At 32.8% G+C, this 22,197-nt stretch overlaps 1 protein-coding gene across 1 annotated transcript; it reads right to left on the reverse strand.

Moving 5' to 3' along the window:
- Nucleotides 1-6,276: 6,276 nt before the first annotated feature.
- Nucleotides 6,277-8,610, reverse strand: LOC133868535 (xyloglucan endotransglucosylase protein 1-like). Its single transcript, XM_062305454.1, has 3 exons — nt 8,170-8,610; nt 7,588-7,781; nt 6,277-6,818 (listed from the first exon to the last, which is right to left on the reverse strand). The coding sequence occupies exons 1-3, from the start codon at nt 8,449-8,451 to the stop codon at nt 6,395-6,397; spliced, it is 900 nt and encodes a 299-aa protein (XP_062161438.1). The 5' UTR covers nt 8,452-8,610; the 3' UTR covers nt 6,277-6,394.
- Between the last annotated feature and the right edge of the window lie 13,587 nt (nt 8,611-22,197).

Here is a 22,197-nt window from a genome sequence, read left to right on the forward strand (position 1 = left end):
TTTTTTTTAGTGGAGTACTGGTACACGATTGGAGTGACGTAAAATCAGACTTTATATTTTTTATTTTAACAAGCCTTTGCTGATATAAATGTTAATTTTTACTTTCATATTATTTAGTTATATGACATTCATATAATAGTCTACTAAATAGCATTACTCTATATATTTTGTATTCTTTCATCTATCTTCTATTCATATTTTTTTAAATAAACCATTTGATGCATAGGACCCATATGGGTAAAGGTGTGGATCCTACAAATCCAAGAGAAATGATACACATACATCTCCTACACATCATTATATATCCAAGTTTTAAATTTACCGTTGAATTTGAAGGACCCAATTTGGGTCCTATAAGTCCAATGATAAATTTTAAAATGAGATGTGTAAGAAATATATTTATATTTGTAACGCTCCCAAACCATTAGGGTTAGGTTCGTCCATTTTCTTATACATAGTCGCAAAGAATAATAAGGTCTGCCAGATAATCTAGCTAATATTTTGAATTATTAAAATACCAAAAAATAGTTTTAAATTCAAATTTTCAATAAATGTGGAAATAAGTATCTCTAAATAACATTTATGTTTGGTAGAATAATTAAAACCCAAAGTAAAACTTAAATTCTTGTGCTAGTGCACTTGTTAGGATAAATGCCATGCAATACTCTGATCACTAGCCCAAATCCTCATTCCGGCCACCTAAGATTCTCTGCTCATAACCTAAAAACAAAAACAAAGTAAGGATGAGCGATAAATGCTCAGTAATTCGCAACCGTAAAACGGTTGAGTCAAATTCATTTTCTTTAAAACTATGCTTGTAATACTCGTACTCTTCAAATCTCGGGAAAATATAAAGTACAAATCCATCATTTTTCATAAATCACATAAATATTAGCTTATAAACAAATTTCCTCTTTTATGGCTCATGTACACTATTACGCCCTATGTACTAGGGTTGCGTGGTCCTTGTGACCCTGGCAGGGAACTGTGGCTGCAGGTCTGCTTCGTCAGCTAATAATCAAAGTATACTTAGCATGGCATAATGATGATTTACCGCCTTCTCGAGTCTTTCAGCGGTTGCGCTTTCATCCAAGTAATGGTACCAATCTTAACTTCTGTGAATATCTCTGGGGCCAGAATAACTTCCTCTACACACGTGTCCCTTTTATAAAACCTCTTCTTATTCTTTTCAATTCTTTTAGTACACCTTGAGGTAACATATGTGAGGGCTTTTTCATTTATACAATTCTCATTTTCTTCACTTTCTAAAGATAGTGTCTTCCCTCTTTCGAAAACCTTTAAACAAATACTAATTTACTATAATTGAAAAAATATTTCATGATTAAGACTTTTCTCAACAATATTGATTTTAAGAATATCAGTTCTCAACTATAATTTCATTTAAAAAACTATTTAAAATATCTCATGCAAGCAATAAAATTGGCAACATATAATGAAAACATTTATTCATAAGTATGCTAGAAATAATAAATAAAATAGTATAACACGAAACAATCTAAGAAAGGGTAGAGGATTTCCTTACCTCGATAATACTGCTAAAGGACTGATCTGAAATACTACACACCTGAATTAATAAACTTAACTATGTCAGCCCTCGGTTATCATACAAATCCTAATTAAAATCGAATCTAACGTATCCCGGATTTTCGATCTCTACTTATCTCATAATTATAAGTGTTTTATTGTTACTAGGAATTTATTAAACCGTATTTGAGTGTGCATATTTTGTGTTTCATAAAAACTCTTGGGTCATAAAATAGGATATTAGCTCACTATGAAAAATGTTCTTAAAATATTATTTGTTCAAGTCAAAATCAAGAAGATATATTATAATTAAGAAACTAAAATATAATTGGTTGTTAAAATAGTACAATAAAAATATACAATAGGACTTATCAATTACATACAAAAAGGATAGGAAGGAAGAGGAATAGGAAAGAAAAGATCAACAAAATTTAATTTATCCATCCACCCTGTGGCCTGCTATCACGGCCAGACAGGAAAAGAAGAAAAATATTAAAGAAGGGAACGATCGAAGACCTGCTGTTGAAAAGAAATAGCAAAAGAGAATGAGAAAATAAAAGCAAGTTCCTATATGCTACGACTGCATTACAACAGGAGAAGGAAATTAAAGAAGTAAAACACATCCCAGTAAATTCAGAATGTTATTCCGTTGAGAAAAGAAAGGTCTGCTGTAATAACTCCGACCCCCTTTCAAGGGTAAAATAGTCTTTACTACCTATGAGAATGGATAACTAGACGGAATTAATAAACACCTGATTTTACATATGAATTTTTATTTCTTGATATTAATTCATATTTCTTGATATTAAATAACCACTCTTATATTTTATTAAAACACCTATTTTAAATTTAATAAATTTATATCAATTTAAGTTCCACTTTTATATTTAATATTTATAAAAAAAAAATATGAGGACCAGATTTTATATTTTTATGCAATTTTATTCTTATTAAAACACATGTTTTATTATATAAAACCCTAATAGCCAAAGAATAAAACCCTACTCCTATAAATACCCCCTCTTAGCCGCCACTCTCCTTCCTCACCTCACAAAATATTTTTCTACCAGCCGTCTCTTCATTGTTGCACGCAGGACTACTGCAGGTATATTTTGGTCTCTTTTCTTTTCTCTTCTATTTGTTTCTTTTTCTCCTTCACATGATGCAGCCGAGGCCCACACCTATTATCCTTCATTGTTCTCTTTTTCTTTTTTCTTTTTTCCTCTCTCCTTTGTCTTTCCCCAAACACCAACGTCAAATGGTCTTTTTGTCTTATTGTATTGCCTTACTTTTCTCTTGCTTTTTTTTCTTGTCTGTAGCAAACCATGAGAATTGTATATATATATTATTTTTTTCTCTTTTCTCTTCTTGTCCTGGCCTAACTCAAATTCAAATTTGTTGTATTATAAAATTCTCTCCCTTTTCAATGCAACCGGATGTTGTTTTGGAGAAATTTCAAATTTTGGCTTAATTGATTTTATTTCTTTTACTTACCTGTTGCCATAAATTCTTCCCAGGGATGTTTAGTCCTGAAAATTCTATTTTGATGCAAAGTAGTTTAAAGTAAATATTCAAATCTTCTTGTAAAATTTTTTAAAGAAATTAGGGATCATTTTTAAATCATTTTTTTATTAAAGATGTAATTTGTGATATCGGAATTTATTTAAACCTTATAATTATAAAAGACAATATTTCTGATGACAATTACCTTTACTAATGTCGTTAAACATATCTAGAGAATCCATTCTCAGTAGGTTAGCAAGACAAATCCTAGTGGTGTTAGTGTGTAGTTTAGTGACTAGCACGAGGTATTGATTTATTTAAACCTGTACCAGGTGATTAGTTAGCAGTCGAGATAGTCCAGCGACTTATTGCAATCAGAGAGGTAAGGGATCCTCTACCCCTTTTCAAATTGTTTTATGTCATATTACTTTATCCTTTTTTTAAACATATTTGCAATTAATTGTTCTTGTTCTATATTTCAAATTATATTGATGCATGAAGGACTGTTTTAAAAATAGTTTTGAGATGAAAATTGTCGGTATAAATGTTAATCTTGAAATCACTGTTTTAAAAGAAGCTTTGGTTATAAAGGATTTTCTAGTTATTCGTAAATTGTGTAGTTGGTTCCTGAGACGGGAAGTTACAGCTTTTTGAAATTAATGAGAAAATGAGAGTAAAAACCCTCTCACACGTTGCCTCAAAAGTTATCAAAGGAATAAGAATAATTTGTGAGAATGAGATTTTTATAAATAAGGCACGTGTGTGGAGGAGACTATTATTTTGGCCCCAGAGATATTCACAGAGCTAGATTAAGCTCGATACCGTTGCTTGGATGGAAGCGCACTTGCGCAATAAATTTAGTTTTTCTTTAGATTTTCAATTATTGAATCAAACATAATTGTTCATTTCGAAATAACTGTTTCCGCATTTATTAAAGCTCTGAGTTTTAAAATCTTTATTATTTTTGTTATTAAATTCAACATATATATTAGCTAGGTTGTTGGTAGACCTTACGAGTCTTTGCAGTTTGGTGTATGAAAATAGACGAACCTAACCCTTAGCAGTTTGGGGGTGTTACATCTGCTATTTTTGTACCAACAGAAGAAGGAAAAACAAACAAACAAACAAAAGAGGAAGAAATAGACAAAGAAACGTGTGGACAATGCTGTCCCAAAAAGAGAGAACCAGAGATAAAAAAATAATAATAATCAAAGGACAAAGGCTACCTGCTATGGTTGAAAAAGAAAAGGTAAAGAAAATAATGGACAACATTAATGTGGAAAAACAGGAAGAGAAAAAGAAAAGAAGACAAGCTTTCAGTCAGAACAGTAGTAAAAAGCCAAGAAATTTCAGGTGATCGAAGACCTGCGCTAAACCAAAAGAAAAGAAGAAGAACTGAAACAAAAGAAATTCACGTGATGTCTGTACAGAAGAAAAGAAAATAGGAGAGGAATAAATTAAGAGGTTACCTTGGTTTGCAGTGGAAGAGACGGCTTGTAGAAGTATTTGGGGTGAGGAGAAGGTGTATATATATATATATATATATATATATATGGTGGCTGCTGCTAAGATTTTGACAATAATATAAAATATTAAGTGTAAAAGAGGCATTCAATATTAATATAAAAAAATTTAAATGTAAAAAAGAATGTATTCAGTAAAATATAATAACGGATATTTAATATGAATAATAAAATATTATATGGACTCAAGTGTTAAATATTTAAAATATGAGATTCGTTATCTATTCTCACCAATTAACCATTTTGCCTTTGCATGTAAGAAGGTTGGGGTTAATTATTACAATATAATTTCTCCAAATTAAGTGATTGGTTTTTTTAAAAAAAAAAAGAAAAAAAGATGAGGATATATTTATAATATTTCTCAATACAAAATGGCATTTCTCATATATCTATATATATATATATATAGAGAGAGAGAGAGAGAGAGAGAGAGAGAGATTCGCTAATCGATTATTGGAATTATATATGAATGTTTGGAATTTCATGAATCAAAAACAGGAACGAGAATTGGAGATAATCGAGCAAAACTATTATGCGTACAGACCCATTAAAGTATTTTTCTTCGGCCCGAGTCCATTTACGGTATAGATGGATCCGTCGTTTTAGGCCCATGAGCTTCCATTGTACCATTGCAAATTTGTAACAGAAACTTTTCAACCATTTTATCCCTGATATTCTAATTGAATGAAATTCAATGTATTAAATTAACATGTGTCTTTAAATACTATTAAAGATTAATAGTCGAGATTGGAGAAAATTATTTTTTTCAACCCAATTTAGAAGAGAAATTTGTAATAAAATGGGTGATTCGGATTTGGACAATTTTATTGAAGTCCATAGTATAAAAATACTATCTTTTATGGCATGTTACCTAGGTAAAAGAGAAATGTTAGACCTCTTTCTAATGTCTTTTTAAGATTCTTCTAAGCTGACATGATACCTTATTTTTAATAAAGAAAAACGACAACTTGATTTTTCTCCCCTATTTTTATTAAAAAAATACATGATATCATATCAGCATAAAATAACTCTATAAGGCCACTAGAATGAACTTTAACATTCCTCGTAAGAAAATGCAGCCAAGAATAATAAATTTGATTATTATTAACCGACCCCAAAAATCTCTAAGTGAATATATATAATGGAAAAATTATATTTAGCCCTTATGTTTTTATCTTATTTGAATTTAGTCATTAAGTTTCTAATTTTAAGAATATGGTCCTTACGTTTTGCACAAATTTTAAGTAGGTCATTTTGTCACTTTTTTACTCAAAATTAATAATTTGTCATATTTCATGTGTCTTAATTAATACATCAGCGTCCATATGAGCACCTAATATCAGTGTCTCGTTATTAGGCGCTAAATCATCCACAGAAAAAAGAAGATTTAACTCTAGAAATAAAAACTATATTCTTCGTCATCATAATCTTATAGATTTGTAAGATCGATTACAAAAAAAACTGTTAACTTTGATGCTGATATGGACATTGACATTGTATTGGGTATTGACATAGACCTTAGCATGTTAAATGAAACACATGTGACAAATAAAAAACCATTAACTTTGATGGTAAACTAATAGAATGACAAATTTGAAACTTGAGAGCAAAATTTAAAGGCCTAAATTGAAAACCTAATGATTAAATTCAAATCAAATGAAAAATTATAAACTAAATATGATTTTTCCACACGCATGAGCATATATATATATATATATATATTATATACAAACCTTTGGTATCCAGAGAAAAAAGAAAAATATTAATTATACAACCCTTCACAAAAAGATACCTTACAGACTCACACAAGCAACATTTCAGTTTCAAAGGAACCTACCACGCCGGCACTCGCGCGGGCAACCCTGTGGAAATCGCTTAAAATCAGAGCAATAGTTGTAAATCATGAAGTATTTTTGCACCCATCTGAGTCTTCTTCGACCATTTGCATCGAGCCCTTGAGTTTGCCAATCACCACTACCAGGAGTACTACTGACGCCACTCGTTGACGGCGTTGAAGCACAAGAAGATGAGCCACGAGACCAGACGCAGGCATTGGCATTGAAGTTACGATAGCAGGCAGTGAAAGGAGCCTTGGACCAATCCGTTTTTACGAGCCCACCTCTTGTTGCCCATTGGTCTGCGTTCCAGAGGCTCGAGTAAAGCTTCATTGGCTGGCTATTTGGGAAGGGAACCCCAATGGATTCTTCGTTGTAGAATACTCTTATCGGGGTGTTATCTACCAAGAAACTGCAAATTAAGAGAGACATGTAGCAAGTTATGCCAAATATGTTACTCAAATTAATGGTACTAGAATATTCAAAACATTAATTGGCAATTGCAATGGGTAACATTCAAATATGTTTGTTTTATCAGCTAATTAAAGCATGATTTAGCTTTTTATTACTGCTTAAGTGACTCCAAAAAGGTTGGTTAAAAACTTAAAATACTTGATCAAAAAGTACAATTCTCTGCTTTAATTAGCTTAAGCGACTCTAAAAAGGTTGGTTAAAATACTTAAGCTTTAATTAGTTACTCCCTTCTCTTTACACATGAAAAGATATTTCTATTATGTTTCTGATCTCTTTTCTTTAAATATTATTTCTCATTATTTTTTATTATATTTTTACTGCACTCCTATTGTCAACATTAATATTTATCTTTTTTAAGAATCATAAATTTTTCCTGTCATAGTTTTCTAGTAGTCATATTTTTTAACGGTCGTATTTTGTTAACGATGATATTTTGTTTTCCAGTGTCATTTTTTTTCAACGGTCACATTAAAATAATAAAATGTACCATGTTGCTGAAAAGAGAGACAATAAAATAACAAAAAAAATGTTATTGAGAATGAATAAAATAAAGGAATATTTTGCTACAGTGATTGGCCTAAGGTTATATTAGGGTAGCAAAAAAATATTTCCATAAGTTTGGACATGATTATTTTTTTTCATATAATATGACTTCACTATCAAAGTGAGATGGATTACTTGATAAGAGAAGTATATATATATCTTACATGATTCGATGTGGATTCCATACGAAGGAATAGGTGTGGAAGTCTTTTGTTGGGTCGAACCAGAGGTAGAATTGTTGCTCTCTGTCCCCTTTCCCTTGGGTATAGACGTTTGTGTGGACGATATAGGGCTCTCCGCTCAGGTTCCCCAAGAACTCAAAATCAATTTCGTCGTGGTTATTCCCTTCTGAGGATAACTGTAGAAAATAACAAACTCGATCAGCACCAATTTTTCATTTCTCAATATTCAAGCTGTAGGAGAAGACCATGAAGCCCAATATTGCAAACTACTAAAGGGGAGTTTTGTTAAAATATTGATTAAATAATTAAATTTATGTTAATTTTCTTATCGACTTAAATTTTTAAGAAAGGTGGTGGTTTTTCAGGATATCAGAAAAAAAGTTATGAGTTTGAATTTGACTCTGTCATTTATACACTACCATTGTAATTAAATATTCTACATGTTCGAAAAATTATTAAAGTATTAATTAAATAATTAAATTTAATTCTTCCTAATAGCTTAAGCTTTTAGAGAATATAGTAATTTAACAAGCTTGATATGTGAAAATAGAGATAGAGATTTACATAGTAAGCCGTGACAGTGCCGGCAGAGTCACCGGAGACGAGCTTGAGCTGCATGTCCATCCTCCCAAATAGATATTCTCTTTTGGATTGGAAACCGGAGCCAGATATCCGGTCAAGCGAAAGTGTGAGAAGCTTCCCTTTATCGAGCATCTTACCACGATGATCGCCCCAGGACATGTCAAAATCTTCATCAAAAGTACCAGCAGAAGCAACCATGAAGGAACTCACAAATAGTGAAAGCAAGAATAACTCTGACATTCTGTGATAAATGTATGTTGCCATCTCTAGAGACACAGAAATATTGGAATATGACGACTGGAGTCTGGATATATATATATTTGTGTTAGGAGGAATTTATAGGTAATGGAGATAGAGAGAGAGGGTGGCTTGAAGGGTACATATACCAATAATATACAGAGGGAATGGAGCTGGCATGCTTTGCCTGGTGTAATTATGTATATCCAGCCGAGCAACATATAGGCCAATGTGCCTGATATGTTATTACCTTCCCCAGTTTGAAGCTTTCTAGATATATTTATAGAGGATAAACTATTGACATCATGCAAGAGGACTCCGCCACCAAGACACGTGCAGGCATCTAAAGTGGTTTGGCTGAAGTGGTGTGGCTGAAGAGGTTGCGTTTTGCATGGCCACATGACCTGGCGCTATCTTCTACGCCATCTTTTAGTGAGTATCCCCATAAGCTAATACTTCATCTATATAAAAAAATATATATTTTTTGAAGTATTGAAGCTCCTCTGGAGTTATCTTTTAGGATCCTTGGATTATTATAGACTAAAAGGGTGGATATTGGTATTCAGGTGTTGGGTTCGGGTCATATCAAGGTACAGGTATAAAAATATAGGTCAATTCTAATTTGACTTGTTTAATTAAACGGGTTAAATTCTTGAACGTACCTAACCTAACCCTCTAATTTTGTATTAGGTTCGTGTCGGATTTGCAAGTCATTTTAAAAATTACCTACCATTATATCGCGTGTTGGGTTCGGATCGTGTATAAGCATGTGTATAAGACTATATAGGCCAACCTTAACCCAACACATTTAATTAAACGGGCCGGTCAGATTACTCAACCCTAATCTTTTAATTTTGCGTTGGGTTTATGTCGGGTTCACAAGTCGTGTCAAAAATTGTCAACCCTAATTCTAGTGCATTAGAAAGTTGAATTAAATAAAGAGTTTCATCTCTTGTAAGTTGTTAATTTTTTATTTCCTGTTTATATACTCCCCGTTGTATTAATTTTATTGAAGCCCCAATAGACTAATAATAAGTATGCTGAGTTTTATTCCTCAAATTCGGGAACTTAACAGAGGCTTGAGTACAAACATAATCAAGGTTACACAAATTTAATTAAATGCCATTATCTTGTGCAATAATTTTAGTGTCTATCATGAAATATTTATTTTGTGTATTAAGTTATCATGTAGTTTCATGGAAACTTAGTATATATAATACACAGTTTTTGGACATCCTGTTACCAGGACAAGAAAGAAAAGAAAATTTAGCCTGCAACAAAGAAGGAAGATGACATCTCTTTGTAAACGATAGCAATCTTGGCATGTCTCTGAGCTAGCATGAGCTGTACGTATAGTATATCATTTTATCTAATCCAATATATATCCAAGTATTTTGTAAGTGAGGTTATGAACAACATAATTGCTGTTTTTTGGCTATATTTTCCTAATTAGAGGAAAAATTTTGATTTAATTAAGCTATAGAAAGAAGGAATATTCAAGATGACTTGAGAGTTGGGCAAAGGGATAGAAGTACGAGAACACACGTGAGCTAGCTGCATTATTTCTTGAAAAAAAATAAAGAGTGCTTTGCTTTGCAAGTTGCCAACTCTATCCTCTCATGCATGGAATCTTAGAACTTTGAGAAATGATAGGTTTTCTAAAAAAAATGAAAAAAAAAAAAAAAAACAAATTGGTTTCTATGTGTCACAATCTCATTGGCTTATGCCTCTATTTACTAAAACAATAGATCAAATTGAGAAACCTAGCATTTTCAATTTTTTCTTACACTTAAACGGGAGAAAACTAAGATGTGCTTAAGATCAGTAACGTGGAGATATTCAGTAACGGAGCTAGGAATTGATTTTAGTAGGGGTGAAATTAAAATAATAAAACATAATATTTTTATATATTATATAAAAAAATATAAGAAATTCAATTTAAACTAAAAATAAAGAGAAAAGTATACATAACCTCTTTAAATTGTCATTTCATTGTCAATGTCCCCCTAAACTACAAATTGTGTCAATGTCCCCCCTTCCCTAAATTACCAAAAAATGTCAATGTCCACATAATGAAAAAAAAAAATACCCTTCATAAAATTATTAATTTTTTAAAAAAATTATTAAAAAATTATTAAAAAAAATTCTATAATAACAAAAAGTTATAAAAAAAATTAAAAATAAAAAATAAAAACTGGTTTTTCTTCTTTCTTTTTTTTTCGTTTTTTTTTTTATATAATTTTCAGTTTTTTTTCTTTTTTTTTTTAATTTTTTTTTCTTTTTAAAATTATTTTTTGGTTTTTTTCTTTTAAGTTTTGTTATTTTTTAATTTATAAGGATATTTTTGTCTGATTGAAAAAATTTTAGGATCACTTTTGTCTTTTTGTTGGTCGTATGGGGACATTGACATTTTTTGGTAGTTTGAGTGGAGACATTGACACAATTGGTAGTTTTGGAAGATATTGACAATTTAATTAGTAGTTTGAGAGGAATATGTGTACTTTTCCCAAAAATAAAATATTTTTTTAACACAATATATGTCTTCACTATATAAAATATCTACCCTTTATGAAGCATATATGGCCCATCATTTATTTGATGCTTATCGTTTAAATCTTGCCCTTTTTTTCGTCCACCCAAATTTATTGGGCTATTTGGCAAACACTTTCATTTTTTCCTTAAAAAATTCAACTTCAAAACATTCCACTTTTTATTTCACGTCAATCACTTCTTAACTTTTTTTTTTTTTTTTTTTTTTGCACTTTTTATATCACATTAACTACTTTTTAACAACTTTTTTTCATTTTATTTCCTAACAAAAATATTCAAAATTTATTTCTATTCTATATCACATCAATCACTTCTTATTATTATTAAAAAGAAAAAAAAAATCCACCAAAAAAACTTTTACCAAACAAACCCAATTCCCTCTAAAAATCCAACCGCGCAGGAGAAATCATAGAATATTTAATTTGTCCAGGTTGATTGGGGAAATCATTTTCCAAACTTGAATGATGTGTACGAGCATGAAAAGACAGTACATGAGGATCAACCGACGATGCGGTTTGTAGCAACGCATGGATGAGGAACTTGATGAGTGATTTGGAGAACACATTGGTGCCCAGATCAATGCCCAAGTTAGAGCTCTCATCGATCAATTCACCAATACGGGTGTTCTAAATTGTCATCGCTGACAGCCAAATGTGTGTCATGCAAAGGAGGAAGACTAGTCTAGTATTGGGAGTGAATCTGTCAACCCTTTTGCAAGGTAAGAAGAAGCAGGAGGAGTATACTACGGCTCAAGCTCATGCTAATCGGTGGGAGGCGAGATTCAAGCTCAACATCCTGGAGTTTCAAGGTTGCTTGCAGCCTGAAAAATTCCTTGATTAGGTAGCTGTTATTAGAGAGATCTTAGACTTCAAGGAAGTATCTGATGATTGAAGGTTTCCATTAGTAGCAACCAATTGAGGAAAAGTTGTTGCGTGGTGGCAGCAACTGAAGTAGATTTGAGTGCGACAGGGCAAAGGGCTGATCAATAGTTGAGAGAAACTATTGAAATATGTGAGTTCCGCATTCCTGCCCCATAACTATGTGTGGTCCGTGCGGACCATGCAACAACAACTACAGAACTTCAGAGGCAATGGTAAAGATTCGTGGATGATTACACAACGGAATTCTATAAATTGGTGACTTGCATGGATTTGGCAAAAGTCGAGGATCAATTGGTGTCGCGGTACACTCTCTAAGAGACCATTGGGGTTGTTTGGAGGAGGAGGGAGTGGCAGTAGAAATCGTACTAATGTCACACCTTCTACATAGAGTTCTAATTAACCTCCAACACAAGCTCGAGGATAGCCGAATGTGTAGCCTAATAAGGAGGCTTCAACTAGTGCTCCATTGTGTTTCAAATGTGGTGAGACGGAGCATATATAAGATGGTTGATTGCTGCAAGGGAGACAAGTATGGTAAAATCTTACTCATTGAGTTCGGGGAAGCCATGGACAATCCAACGGGTATGTTTGAGCATGCAAGACACCGACTTTGATGACAGTGAGGAAGTTGATTACGAGATTGTCATAGGGACTAAAGGTCCTTTGTTGGTGGTGAGAAGAGTATGCTTTACATCCCGTAAGGCGCAGGGTGAGGATTGGAGACGCAACAACATCCACCATTTTACATGTATCGTGGGTGGGAAGGTATGCAAACTTGTCATCGGCTTGGGAAGTTTCGAGAACGTAGTGTTGGAAGTTGAATCTGGAGACGGAAAATCATCCTACTCCCTATCGGTTAGAATGGCTCCAAAAAGGAAACGAGGTAATGATCTCTAAATGTTCTCTAGTATTTTTCAATTGGAGCTGAATATTAGGATATGGTGTGGTCTGATGTGGTTGCCATGGATGCATGTCATTTATTTTTGAGATAACCATGATAATATGATAGAGCTGATGTCCTTGATGGGAGGAAGAACACGTACAACTTCATGTTTGATAACATGAAGATTACTCTTCTACCTAGCCAAGAGATGGAACCAAAACCTTAAAGGGGAAGTTAAAAGTCTCTTATCTATGAAGGAATTCGTTAAAGAAATGCCATCCTCCACAGTGGTGTTTGTGTTGTTGCGTAAAAAAGTAGCAAGGGGAGAGTTATCGTAACCAGTGAAAAAGTTGTTTGAATGTTTGAAGGCTTTGACGATTTTTTTAGGAGTTACAAGAGGAATTCTTAGTTTTGGGAAGAGTTGCGAATTTGTTGTGCCACTTCGTTCAAATAAGAGCTGTACCCGTATGGAAATATGCTTTTCAGTTTGTCTTTGTGATCCCACTACGTCACACTGCATCAATTCTTCTTTGCACCTTCATGCTGAACAAACCCTAAAATCCCACAAACCATAGTAACACTTCAAAAAGTGGCAAGCCAAGAAGAAGACAAAGACTAGAGGAGGAAATTAATCGATAAATGGAAGGAAGAAGAAGAAAAAGAAAGAAGACCGAAGAAAGAGGAGTAGGGGCTAGGGCCTAAAAAACTACCTTGTAGAATTTTTTTTTAAGAAAATATATTGTAGTTGTGGGCGCCCCATCTTGCCCCCACATTTCGCTCCACCACTAGCTTCATGCTTTTCTTGTTTTAATGTGCATGATACGAAACTAAAATACTATAAACTCATGCAAAAACACATGAATGACATCATGCATGCATGATTTCAGCAAAGTATTGAACTATTTGCAAGAAGACATGAAGAGAGTTAAGAAACATAGACATGCCATGTGAGAATTTGAGAACTCCTCCTTGTGGTGTGCGATGATGGTTTTAGAGAAAAATATGATTTTATTTATTTATTTATTTTTAGAAGAATATGGGGTTGTCGAATAGGTTGTATGCAAGGGTTTTTGTGTTTTTGAGAAAAAATACTTGAGAGAAAATGAGTGAATTGAATAAAAAAGTGAGAGAGTGAATGGGATGGCTGTATACGCGCAAGGTTTTAATTTTAGGCTTTTAGGGTATGGTTTTGAAAAAAAAGAATATCTTGAACCAATCGAATTATCAAGCATGCAATTATGTTGAAGAATATGATAATATGTTTCAATGAAATCCTATTTGATTTTGTTCTTTGAATAGAGATGCAATATATAAGGATTAAGTTCAAGATAAGGTAGTTAAGAAATTTGATTCCATATCAAACACCTTTCCTCAATGGTCCTTGTTTTGAATGAAAACACTTAATGAAACATAACCCTATATAAACGCTCCAATATAGGCTGCTAGCTGGGGTTTTAGTATTAGGGTTTATTTTGCAACAATTTTTACTAAATAAAAAAGAAATGATAGGGGTACCAAATCTTTTACTAAGAGATGGGTACCAAAGTGATTGTAGAATTTATCTATTGGATGGAATCAAAACAATTAATCAATATAAATGCTATTGGTACCAATAAATAAGTTTCACATAATTTTGGTACTAATCTTCTGGTAAAAGATTTAGTACTTCTAGTATTTTTCTAAATAAAAATACCAAAAAACTAATTTAGTGGGCTTTGATTCATTTAACTAAGTTAGCATAGGCATTACTATTTCTGAGCCCATCAACTTGGGCTTGCCTAAGGTAATCTAGGGCTAAGGTTGGAATATTGTTACAAAGGCATAAGCACATAGCACAAAAAATTAAAGTAAGGATCGAAAGTTCTTAAAATACTTAAATCATAGATGGTACATTTCAAGTATATTAATTAAAATGGATAATTGCACCACTTGTTCCTAGGGTATGCCATAATTAAGAATCACTCTCTATGATTTAAAAAGTTTATGGGAGGTCATTGTGGTAAACCAAAATTACAAAGAGTCAAATTCTGTTAAAAAATTTGACAAATTCTTTTAAATGTCACATCAACGCTACATCAAACCCATAAGATGACAACACGTGTCCATCTGAATAAAAAAAATATAAATTTATTAAAAAATAAATAAATAAACTTATTTTTTAAAAAAACATAAAAAAAAAAAAAAAACAAATAAACAAAAAAGGAATGGATGGTTGGGCCACCCCTAGAAGGTCCAAGGGTGGCCCAGCCACCCTTTCCCTTTTTTTTTTTTTTTTTTTTTAAAAAAAAAAAAAAAATTATAATAAGTTTATTTATTTATTTTTTAATAAATTTATATTTTTTTTATTCAGATGGACACGTGTCGCCATCTTATTGGTTTGATGTGGCGCTAACATGACATTTGACAGAATCTGTCAAATTTTTTAACAGAATTTGACTCCAGGGATTGATTTGTAATTATAGTTTACCACAAGGACTTCTCATGAACTTTTTAAACCATAAGGAGTGATTCGTAATTTTGACATACCCCAAGGACCAGTAGTGCAATTATCCCTAATTAAAAAGCTAACAATAAATTGAAACATCCAAAACAATAAATTGAATAAATTAGCTAGCCTCAAAGACTTAATACAAAACAAGGGCATACCCCAGAAACTAGTGGTGCAATTATCCCTAATTAAAAAGCTAAGAATAAATTGAAACATCCAAAACAATAAATTGAATAAATTAGCTAGCCTCAAAGACTTAATACAAAACAAGCTAGGGCATACCCCAAGAACTAGTGATGCAATTATCCCTAATTAAAAAGCTAAAAACAAATTGAAACATCCAAAACAATAAATTGAATAAATTAGCTAGCCTCAAAGACTTAATATAAATTAGCTTGCCTTATTAATACAAAACAAGGGCATACCCATGGGAAGAATTACATCAATACTAGGGCAGCCATTGGGGCTTGCAAGGACACCCCCAACCCATCAGGCCATCACACATGCAAGAAAAAGACATTCAGAGGACCTAGCTGGCTACAAAGTCACCCATGGCCTGTTCTCTCGAGAGGACTGAATCCCGTGAAGGCTACTAACCATGCATAAACCTAATCCAGAACATAATCTCATTAGTTAAGAACAAAGTTGATCGATATAGTATATATTTCTGCCTTGAAAAATTCGGTACTAATTAGGCTAAGCAGAGAATTTCGTCAGAATCTGATCATAGTCATTCGATGCAGGTAGGTTGTATATATATATTGCATTTCTTACAAAGAAAATGCCAGATATAAACAGATAGAGAAGGGACAGAAAGATATATAAGATGTAGTGCGTAAATTCTAAACCATTAAATTTATCATATTAATTTGGAAGAATCATCCTGTTATCTAAAAAGTAGTTTTTAGAAGTACTTATGTTTAGAAAACACAAACAAACAGGTGATTAGTTGTGAAAATTTTTAATTTTTAATTTTTAATTTTTTTTTCATTTTGAAGTCAAAATATTTAAATTTAGATGGATGGAATATTGGGCAAGCGCCAACCTCCACTACACATCCACTTGGCAAACAACTGCAGTGCTAGCTAGCTTATCCCTTAGGCAAGATAAGTGGTCGCCTAAAACCCCAAAGTGGAATAAGGCCTTCAAAGACAAATTTGTTTAAAAAAAAAAAAAAAAAAGCCTAATCATTATCTGAAACAGTTTTTTCCAATAAGTTCCCAAAGACAAGTTTGTTTTTTTTAAAAAAAAAAAAGGCCAAATTATAATTTGGATTGGTTTTGAAAAAATAAAAGAAGTACGATCTCTTTTTTTTTATGACTCTTTAATTTTAATAGAAAAATAAATAATTAGAGGCCCCAAAACAACAATTAATACTAACAAAATAACCCATTCAAAAAAAAAAAAAAAATACTAACAAAATAACAGTACATTTTCTCTCCTATTAGGAAACTCTAGAACTCGTGTCAAAAAAAAAAAAAAAAAACAAGGAAACTCTAAAACTCCCACATAGAATAAATAATTAAAAACAAAAAGAAAACAAAAAATATACCCTCTCTCTCTCTCTCTGTCTGAATCCACCCGGAGTTTGTCAAAATAAACCCAAATCCCCAAAGCTCTAATCCTTCTGGTTCTCTCCCTCATTTTACTCGATCTCTAACATACAAAATGGTTCGCTCCAATGGTGTGAGGCTCGTCTACTGGCTCGCTCGCCGCTCTCTCGCCTCCAATTTCTTCCACCAATCCAAGACCTCCATACGCCTTCTTTTTCTTCTTCAATAGCTCTGAATTTCATTATTTTTCAGTTACTTATCTTATTCTTTGATTGTTATTTGAAAATTTTTGGTTGTTTTTGAATGCTGAAAGGTAGGAAACTCCGGAATATGTTTACTGTGTTTGTGCTGGATTTTTATTTTTATTTTTTTAAACGGATGATTGTGCTTGATCTAGTGTGTGTGATCGATGGGTTGTTTGTTTTAACACTTGGTGCAATTTTTTTTTTTTTTTTTTTAAGTTAAAATTGTTAAAGTGATTGCTCTTAAAACCAATAAAAAATAATATCTAGTTAAAATAGATAAATATTTAGAAAGTTTGATTTAGGAAGCTTTTTAAAAGTGATAGACAAAATAACAAAAATAGATTGTTTAGCTAAAAGGCAACGAAAATAATTATCAAATAAATATTATATATATATAAATTAAATATAAAAAAAAAGGCCTTGTTTAAAATTGTTGTCTTAAGCCCCACAATATATATATTGAGCCGGCCCTGAACAGCTGCAGGGAGATTTATCTTGCATCATTCATGACGATGAAGGAGAAATGAGTTTGAGTTTGTCTTAATCAGAAACGTGCCTGATTTGTTGAGTAGTTTGGAGATTCGTCAAATCATGCACATCAACTTTACAAAAGAAAGTCCCAATTTAAGCACGTTTTGTTATCCATAGGGTTAGAAAAATATCACTTTGAATAACATGTAGTGGATGAAAATATAAACCATCACGCAACTAGGACGGATTCAAGGGACAGTATCAAACATTACTGGACACCTGTTATAAGTGCGAATGAGATAGGAAAGAATATATATTTTGCTGGATAAAGATGATGGTCATGACAAAACCTAGTGGGAAGTGAGTAATTTCAGTCTGTTTGTCAGGATAGAAAAACCAAAAGTGACATTTGCCCCTAGTAATCTACGAGCTATCGTTTGTGTCAGTTCCATGCATGAATCTTTTGCCCTTTACTTCAGAGGTTTTTGTTCAAGCTCGCACTTTAATTTGCACCTATATCTTTACTCCGGGCACCTTTATTTGTGTCGGTGCCATAAACCTTTGGCCCTTACTCTAAAGATCATTGTCCATGCTCAGCCTAGGATGACTGTAAATATTGTTTTACGCCCTATATATAAATGATGTTTTATGTTCAACTTCCATTAAACAAAAAACAAGAAGTTCAAAAGATCAGGAAGTTTAGTTATGAGTGTAAAAGGCATGCATTAGGAGTAGTACTGTACGTAATGGGAATTAAAAAGTGAGATGGTTTTGACGATCAATATTGTTGACGTTGATTTCGGCGAAAGGCAATTAATGATCCTATGACTCATTCTTCACTTCAACATGCATGGGGTCGCTAGAAAGTGGGGAAAAAGTGTGAGGAAATATGAACAAGCACGCATTTCCGTCCTGATCAGGAAATAAATACTCGTATAATAAAAAATACATACGGTCACTTGTTTTGCTTATACTATTAGTCACGTTATCATCGAAACACGTGGCTAGTTACTCACGTGTCTACAGTAATCACGCAGCCAATTGCTTTCTTTTTTTGTAGTGTGAAACGCAAGCATAGGACCTTTGCGTGGAAAATTGCTTGATATCAAATATAATTAATTACTACCTATATGTTACCATCATTGATTTCCTGGCTGTTATGCCAACGCGGATGCAAGGTCAGTTTGGTCTTAAACCATATAATTAACCTTTGTATCCCGTTTAATTACAAAGCAAATAATAAAACTATCAGTCCCCATTTCCACTCCTCGTCTCTCTCTCTCTCTCTCTCTCTCTCTCTCTATATATATATATATATATATAAGGGATTAACTAATTATATAATTTCATGACATGTCACATCTTCAAATTTAATCATCATAATTAAAAATGAATTCTGTTGTCAATGATCGAGGAAAATAATAGAAAAGAAAACGGAATAAAACATTTATTCAATATCAGTGGAACGCTCAAACGTCGTTTCCTGACAAAATTGCAATTAATAGTGAAAGCCTGAAATTACTTTTAAAGTATATATATTTTTGAAATACAAAATTGGAAGAGGAAATATGAGTCGTGGAATGAAAAAAATCAAAATTTAATTATCCGGCCATAAATATAGGATATATGTACATTATTTTTTGGTATAAATCTAGACAAAGAGAAGCTCTCCCCCTTACTAATTAAGTCTTCACTCCTTAATGTGAAGAAGATTTGATCCCATATTTAGTGTTCATGCAAGCCATGCCTAGAGTATGTCTACATTAATGTACTTCCGGGTGAACGTAAATGTGAAGATTTGTGATGATGATGATGGCTTATGGTTGATCGACGCTGATGACCATATATATAGAGAGAGAGAGAGAGAATACCTTTAATAAGGATGGTCTGTAAATCCCATAATTTACAACAACCAATTAGAATTAGACAAATCATAAAAACTTAAAAAAATACAACAAACATCAAAACATCAGATCCTATGAAACAAATTAAACACCCATCTTGCCCCTTTCTCTCTCTCTCTCTCTCTCTCTCTCTCTCTGTATCCTCTTCTTCGTTCTTCAGCTCCTTCCTTCCTTCCTTCCTTTTCAGATGGGGTTGCTATCAGTGAATGCAGGAAAAGCAGAACAGGTACCATTGAAGGCCTTGGCGATCAGACGGCATCCAAGTCTGGCACAGGGAGCACCGGCGACCCGCGGATCCAAACCCGATCTTGAATGCCCACGAACCCCATCACCTTGTGCCACTTCGGATCCCCACCAATCTCGTTCGCATTCCCATCCCCAGCGCATCTCTCCCACACCGCCGGAATCCGCCGGGTTTCAGCGAGTACACAGTATGGCCGGGCATTCCATGCAACGCCGGTGTACCGGCACTGTCCGCAACCGGCTTCGCGCTCAAAAAGGGCGAGCCCAAGACCATCACCCCACCGACCTCCAATCCTGGGGCGGTCGCATTTGGGGCCGAACCCACTGCTCCCAAGACTTCACGGGCAAGTTCTCTTGCGTCACAGGTGATTGCGGCTCCAGAAAAATCGAGTGCTCAGGGAATAGCAGCGCGCTGCCAACGACCTTGCCCAAGTTCATGCTCAACGGCGCTGGTGGGTTCGACTTCTTCACTATCAGCTTGGTAGACGAGTACAACCTCCCTATGATGGTCACGCCTCAGGGTGGGACTAGTCAAAATTAAAATGGTGTTTGTTGTGGTCTTCTTCGTAGGCGACATTGTTGTTGAAGGCCTTCGGGATGGATTTGTGTGGTGGTTATCAGTTGGGTGTGTGAGTGTTTGGGTGGTCGTTCTTTAGGCCGTGCGAAGGACTATCCATTGTTTTGTGTTATTGGTTGTGACATGGTGGTGAGTTTGGGTGCCGGCGGCACAGTAGCGTGGGGTGAGATGAGGTTATGGTTTTTTTAGAGCCGTTTGGTCTCTTAGGAAGTAAAAACTGGAAATTGTTTTTTTTTTTATAAGATTTGGTGTTCTCATATCTATTATATTTAGTCTTGTAAGATGATGTGTAAACTCTTTATTGGAAGCCGTAAAACATCACTTTTACAGCCCATCCTTATAGAAGGGGCTCTCATATATATATATATATATATATATATATATATATATATATATATATATATATATATATATATATATATTACGATGCTCCTCTCTATGGATCCTGTGTAGATTTGTATCGTCATATTTTATATCAACTTATCCTTTTTGTACAAATTATTTTGGAGAAACTTTACAAAACTTTCTTAACTTCCAGTTGATTTGAACTAATTGTCAAAGTTTATAACGCTTCATATTTTAAGATATAAAATATAATGTTTTAAAATAGAATTTAAGAAATTCAAAAAATTTCAATTTAAACTATCGAATTTTTAACTTTTTGCAGTGTCTCCATTCCGTTAAGTTTTGGCATTAAATCAGACGGCAAAAGGGGGTGAAATGACCTTTATGCCCTCGAAATTTTTATGAAATTTCAAATTTACCATCAATTTTAAATTAATTTTTTTTTTAAAAAAAAAAAGTAACCCACGAGCCAGAGACCTACCATTTTTTATTATTATTATTATTATTGAATGAACAAAAAAAAATTGAGGAAAGGCATGCATTAGGATTTTTTCTATTAAAACCTAAAAGAATGGGGGCATTGTAAAAATTTAGAAATTCGATGGTTTAAATTGAGAATTTTTTAACTTTGGGGTGTTAGTTCAAATTTTGTGAAAGTTCAGGGGAGTTTGGTGAAGTATTCCTAATTTTTTTATTAGAATATTAATTAAATAATTAAATTCACAATTTTCTATCAGTTTAATAATTAAATAATTAAAATCATTTGGAAAAATTCATGCACGTAGTTCTAATGTAGTACGTCTTCATCCACTTACAATAAATTCGGTAAACTGTTGTTAATGGTTGACATCCTTAATTGCATAATATTATAGCCATTTGTTTTAACATTTAATAATAGAGCATATAAAATATTTGGATCAAATAATGATAAACAATCTGATTGGTACGCGTTAAAGTAAATTGATCCTTCATATATAGAAATTTGATTCAATCATTTGCATTAGCGAATCTTGAAAATTATAATAAAACACTAATATCTATTTAATCATTGATTTGTTAAATGCTTAACTTAACAGTTAGCTACAATTGAACAAGTCCAATATGTAAATTAAAATGAATATTTTTGTTTATATTTTTCTATTGCATCTTTAGAGGATAATTGTAATGACTTATTTAATGACATATATGGTCATTAATTTCTACAGTTTTAATTGTATAATCAGTTAATAAAGATATTCTCTTCTTTTTTTCTTTTTTTTTTTTAAAAAAAGTAAATTGTTTATAAATTTGTACGTTCAGAGGGTCAACTCAACAATCGCAAACGATATGTGTGCATCAACTTTCCAAAAGAAAGCCCGAATTTAAGCACGTTTTGTTATCCATAGGCCGGCTTAGAAAATGTAGTGGATGATCGAAAATATAATATAAACTATCACGCAACTAGGACGGATTCAAGGGCCAATAATTTGGATACAAAAAATGGTCTTGACTTGACTTTTATTCTCTTTTTTTTCTTTTTTTTCTTTTTTTCACTTTTATATATATATATATATATATATATTATAAAATAAGCCCCCTCGATCATAAAATTCCTCCTCAAGTTTCACTCACTGTCAGTATCTGAAGGAAGCAA

Source organism: Alnus glutinosa, chromosome 5 (genome assembly GCF_958979055.1).
Source record: "Alnus glutinosa chromosome 5, dhAlnGlut1.1, whole genome shotgun sequence".
NCBI lineage: Eukaryota > Viridiplantae > Streptophyta > Magnoliopsida > Fagales > Betulaceae > Alnus > Alnus glutinosa.

Coding starts and splice junctions, on each gene's coding strand:
- LOC133868535 (XM_062305454.1), bottom strand. CDS start 8,451: ATGGCAACATACATTTATCACAGAATGTCAGAGTTATTCTTGCTTTCA. Junction 7,782..8,169: donor GCACTGTCACGGCTTACTAT/GTAAATCTCTAT, acceptor TATTTTCTACAG/TTATCCTCAGAAGGGAATAA. Junction 6,819..7,587: donor TGGAATCCACATCGAATCAT/GTAAGATATATA, acceptor CTTAATTTGCAG/TTTCTTGGTAGATAACACCC.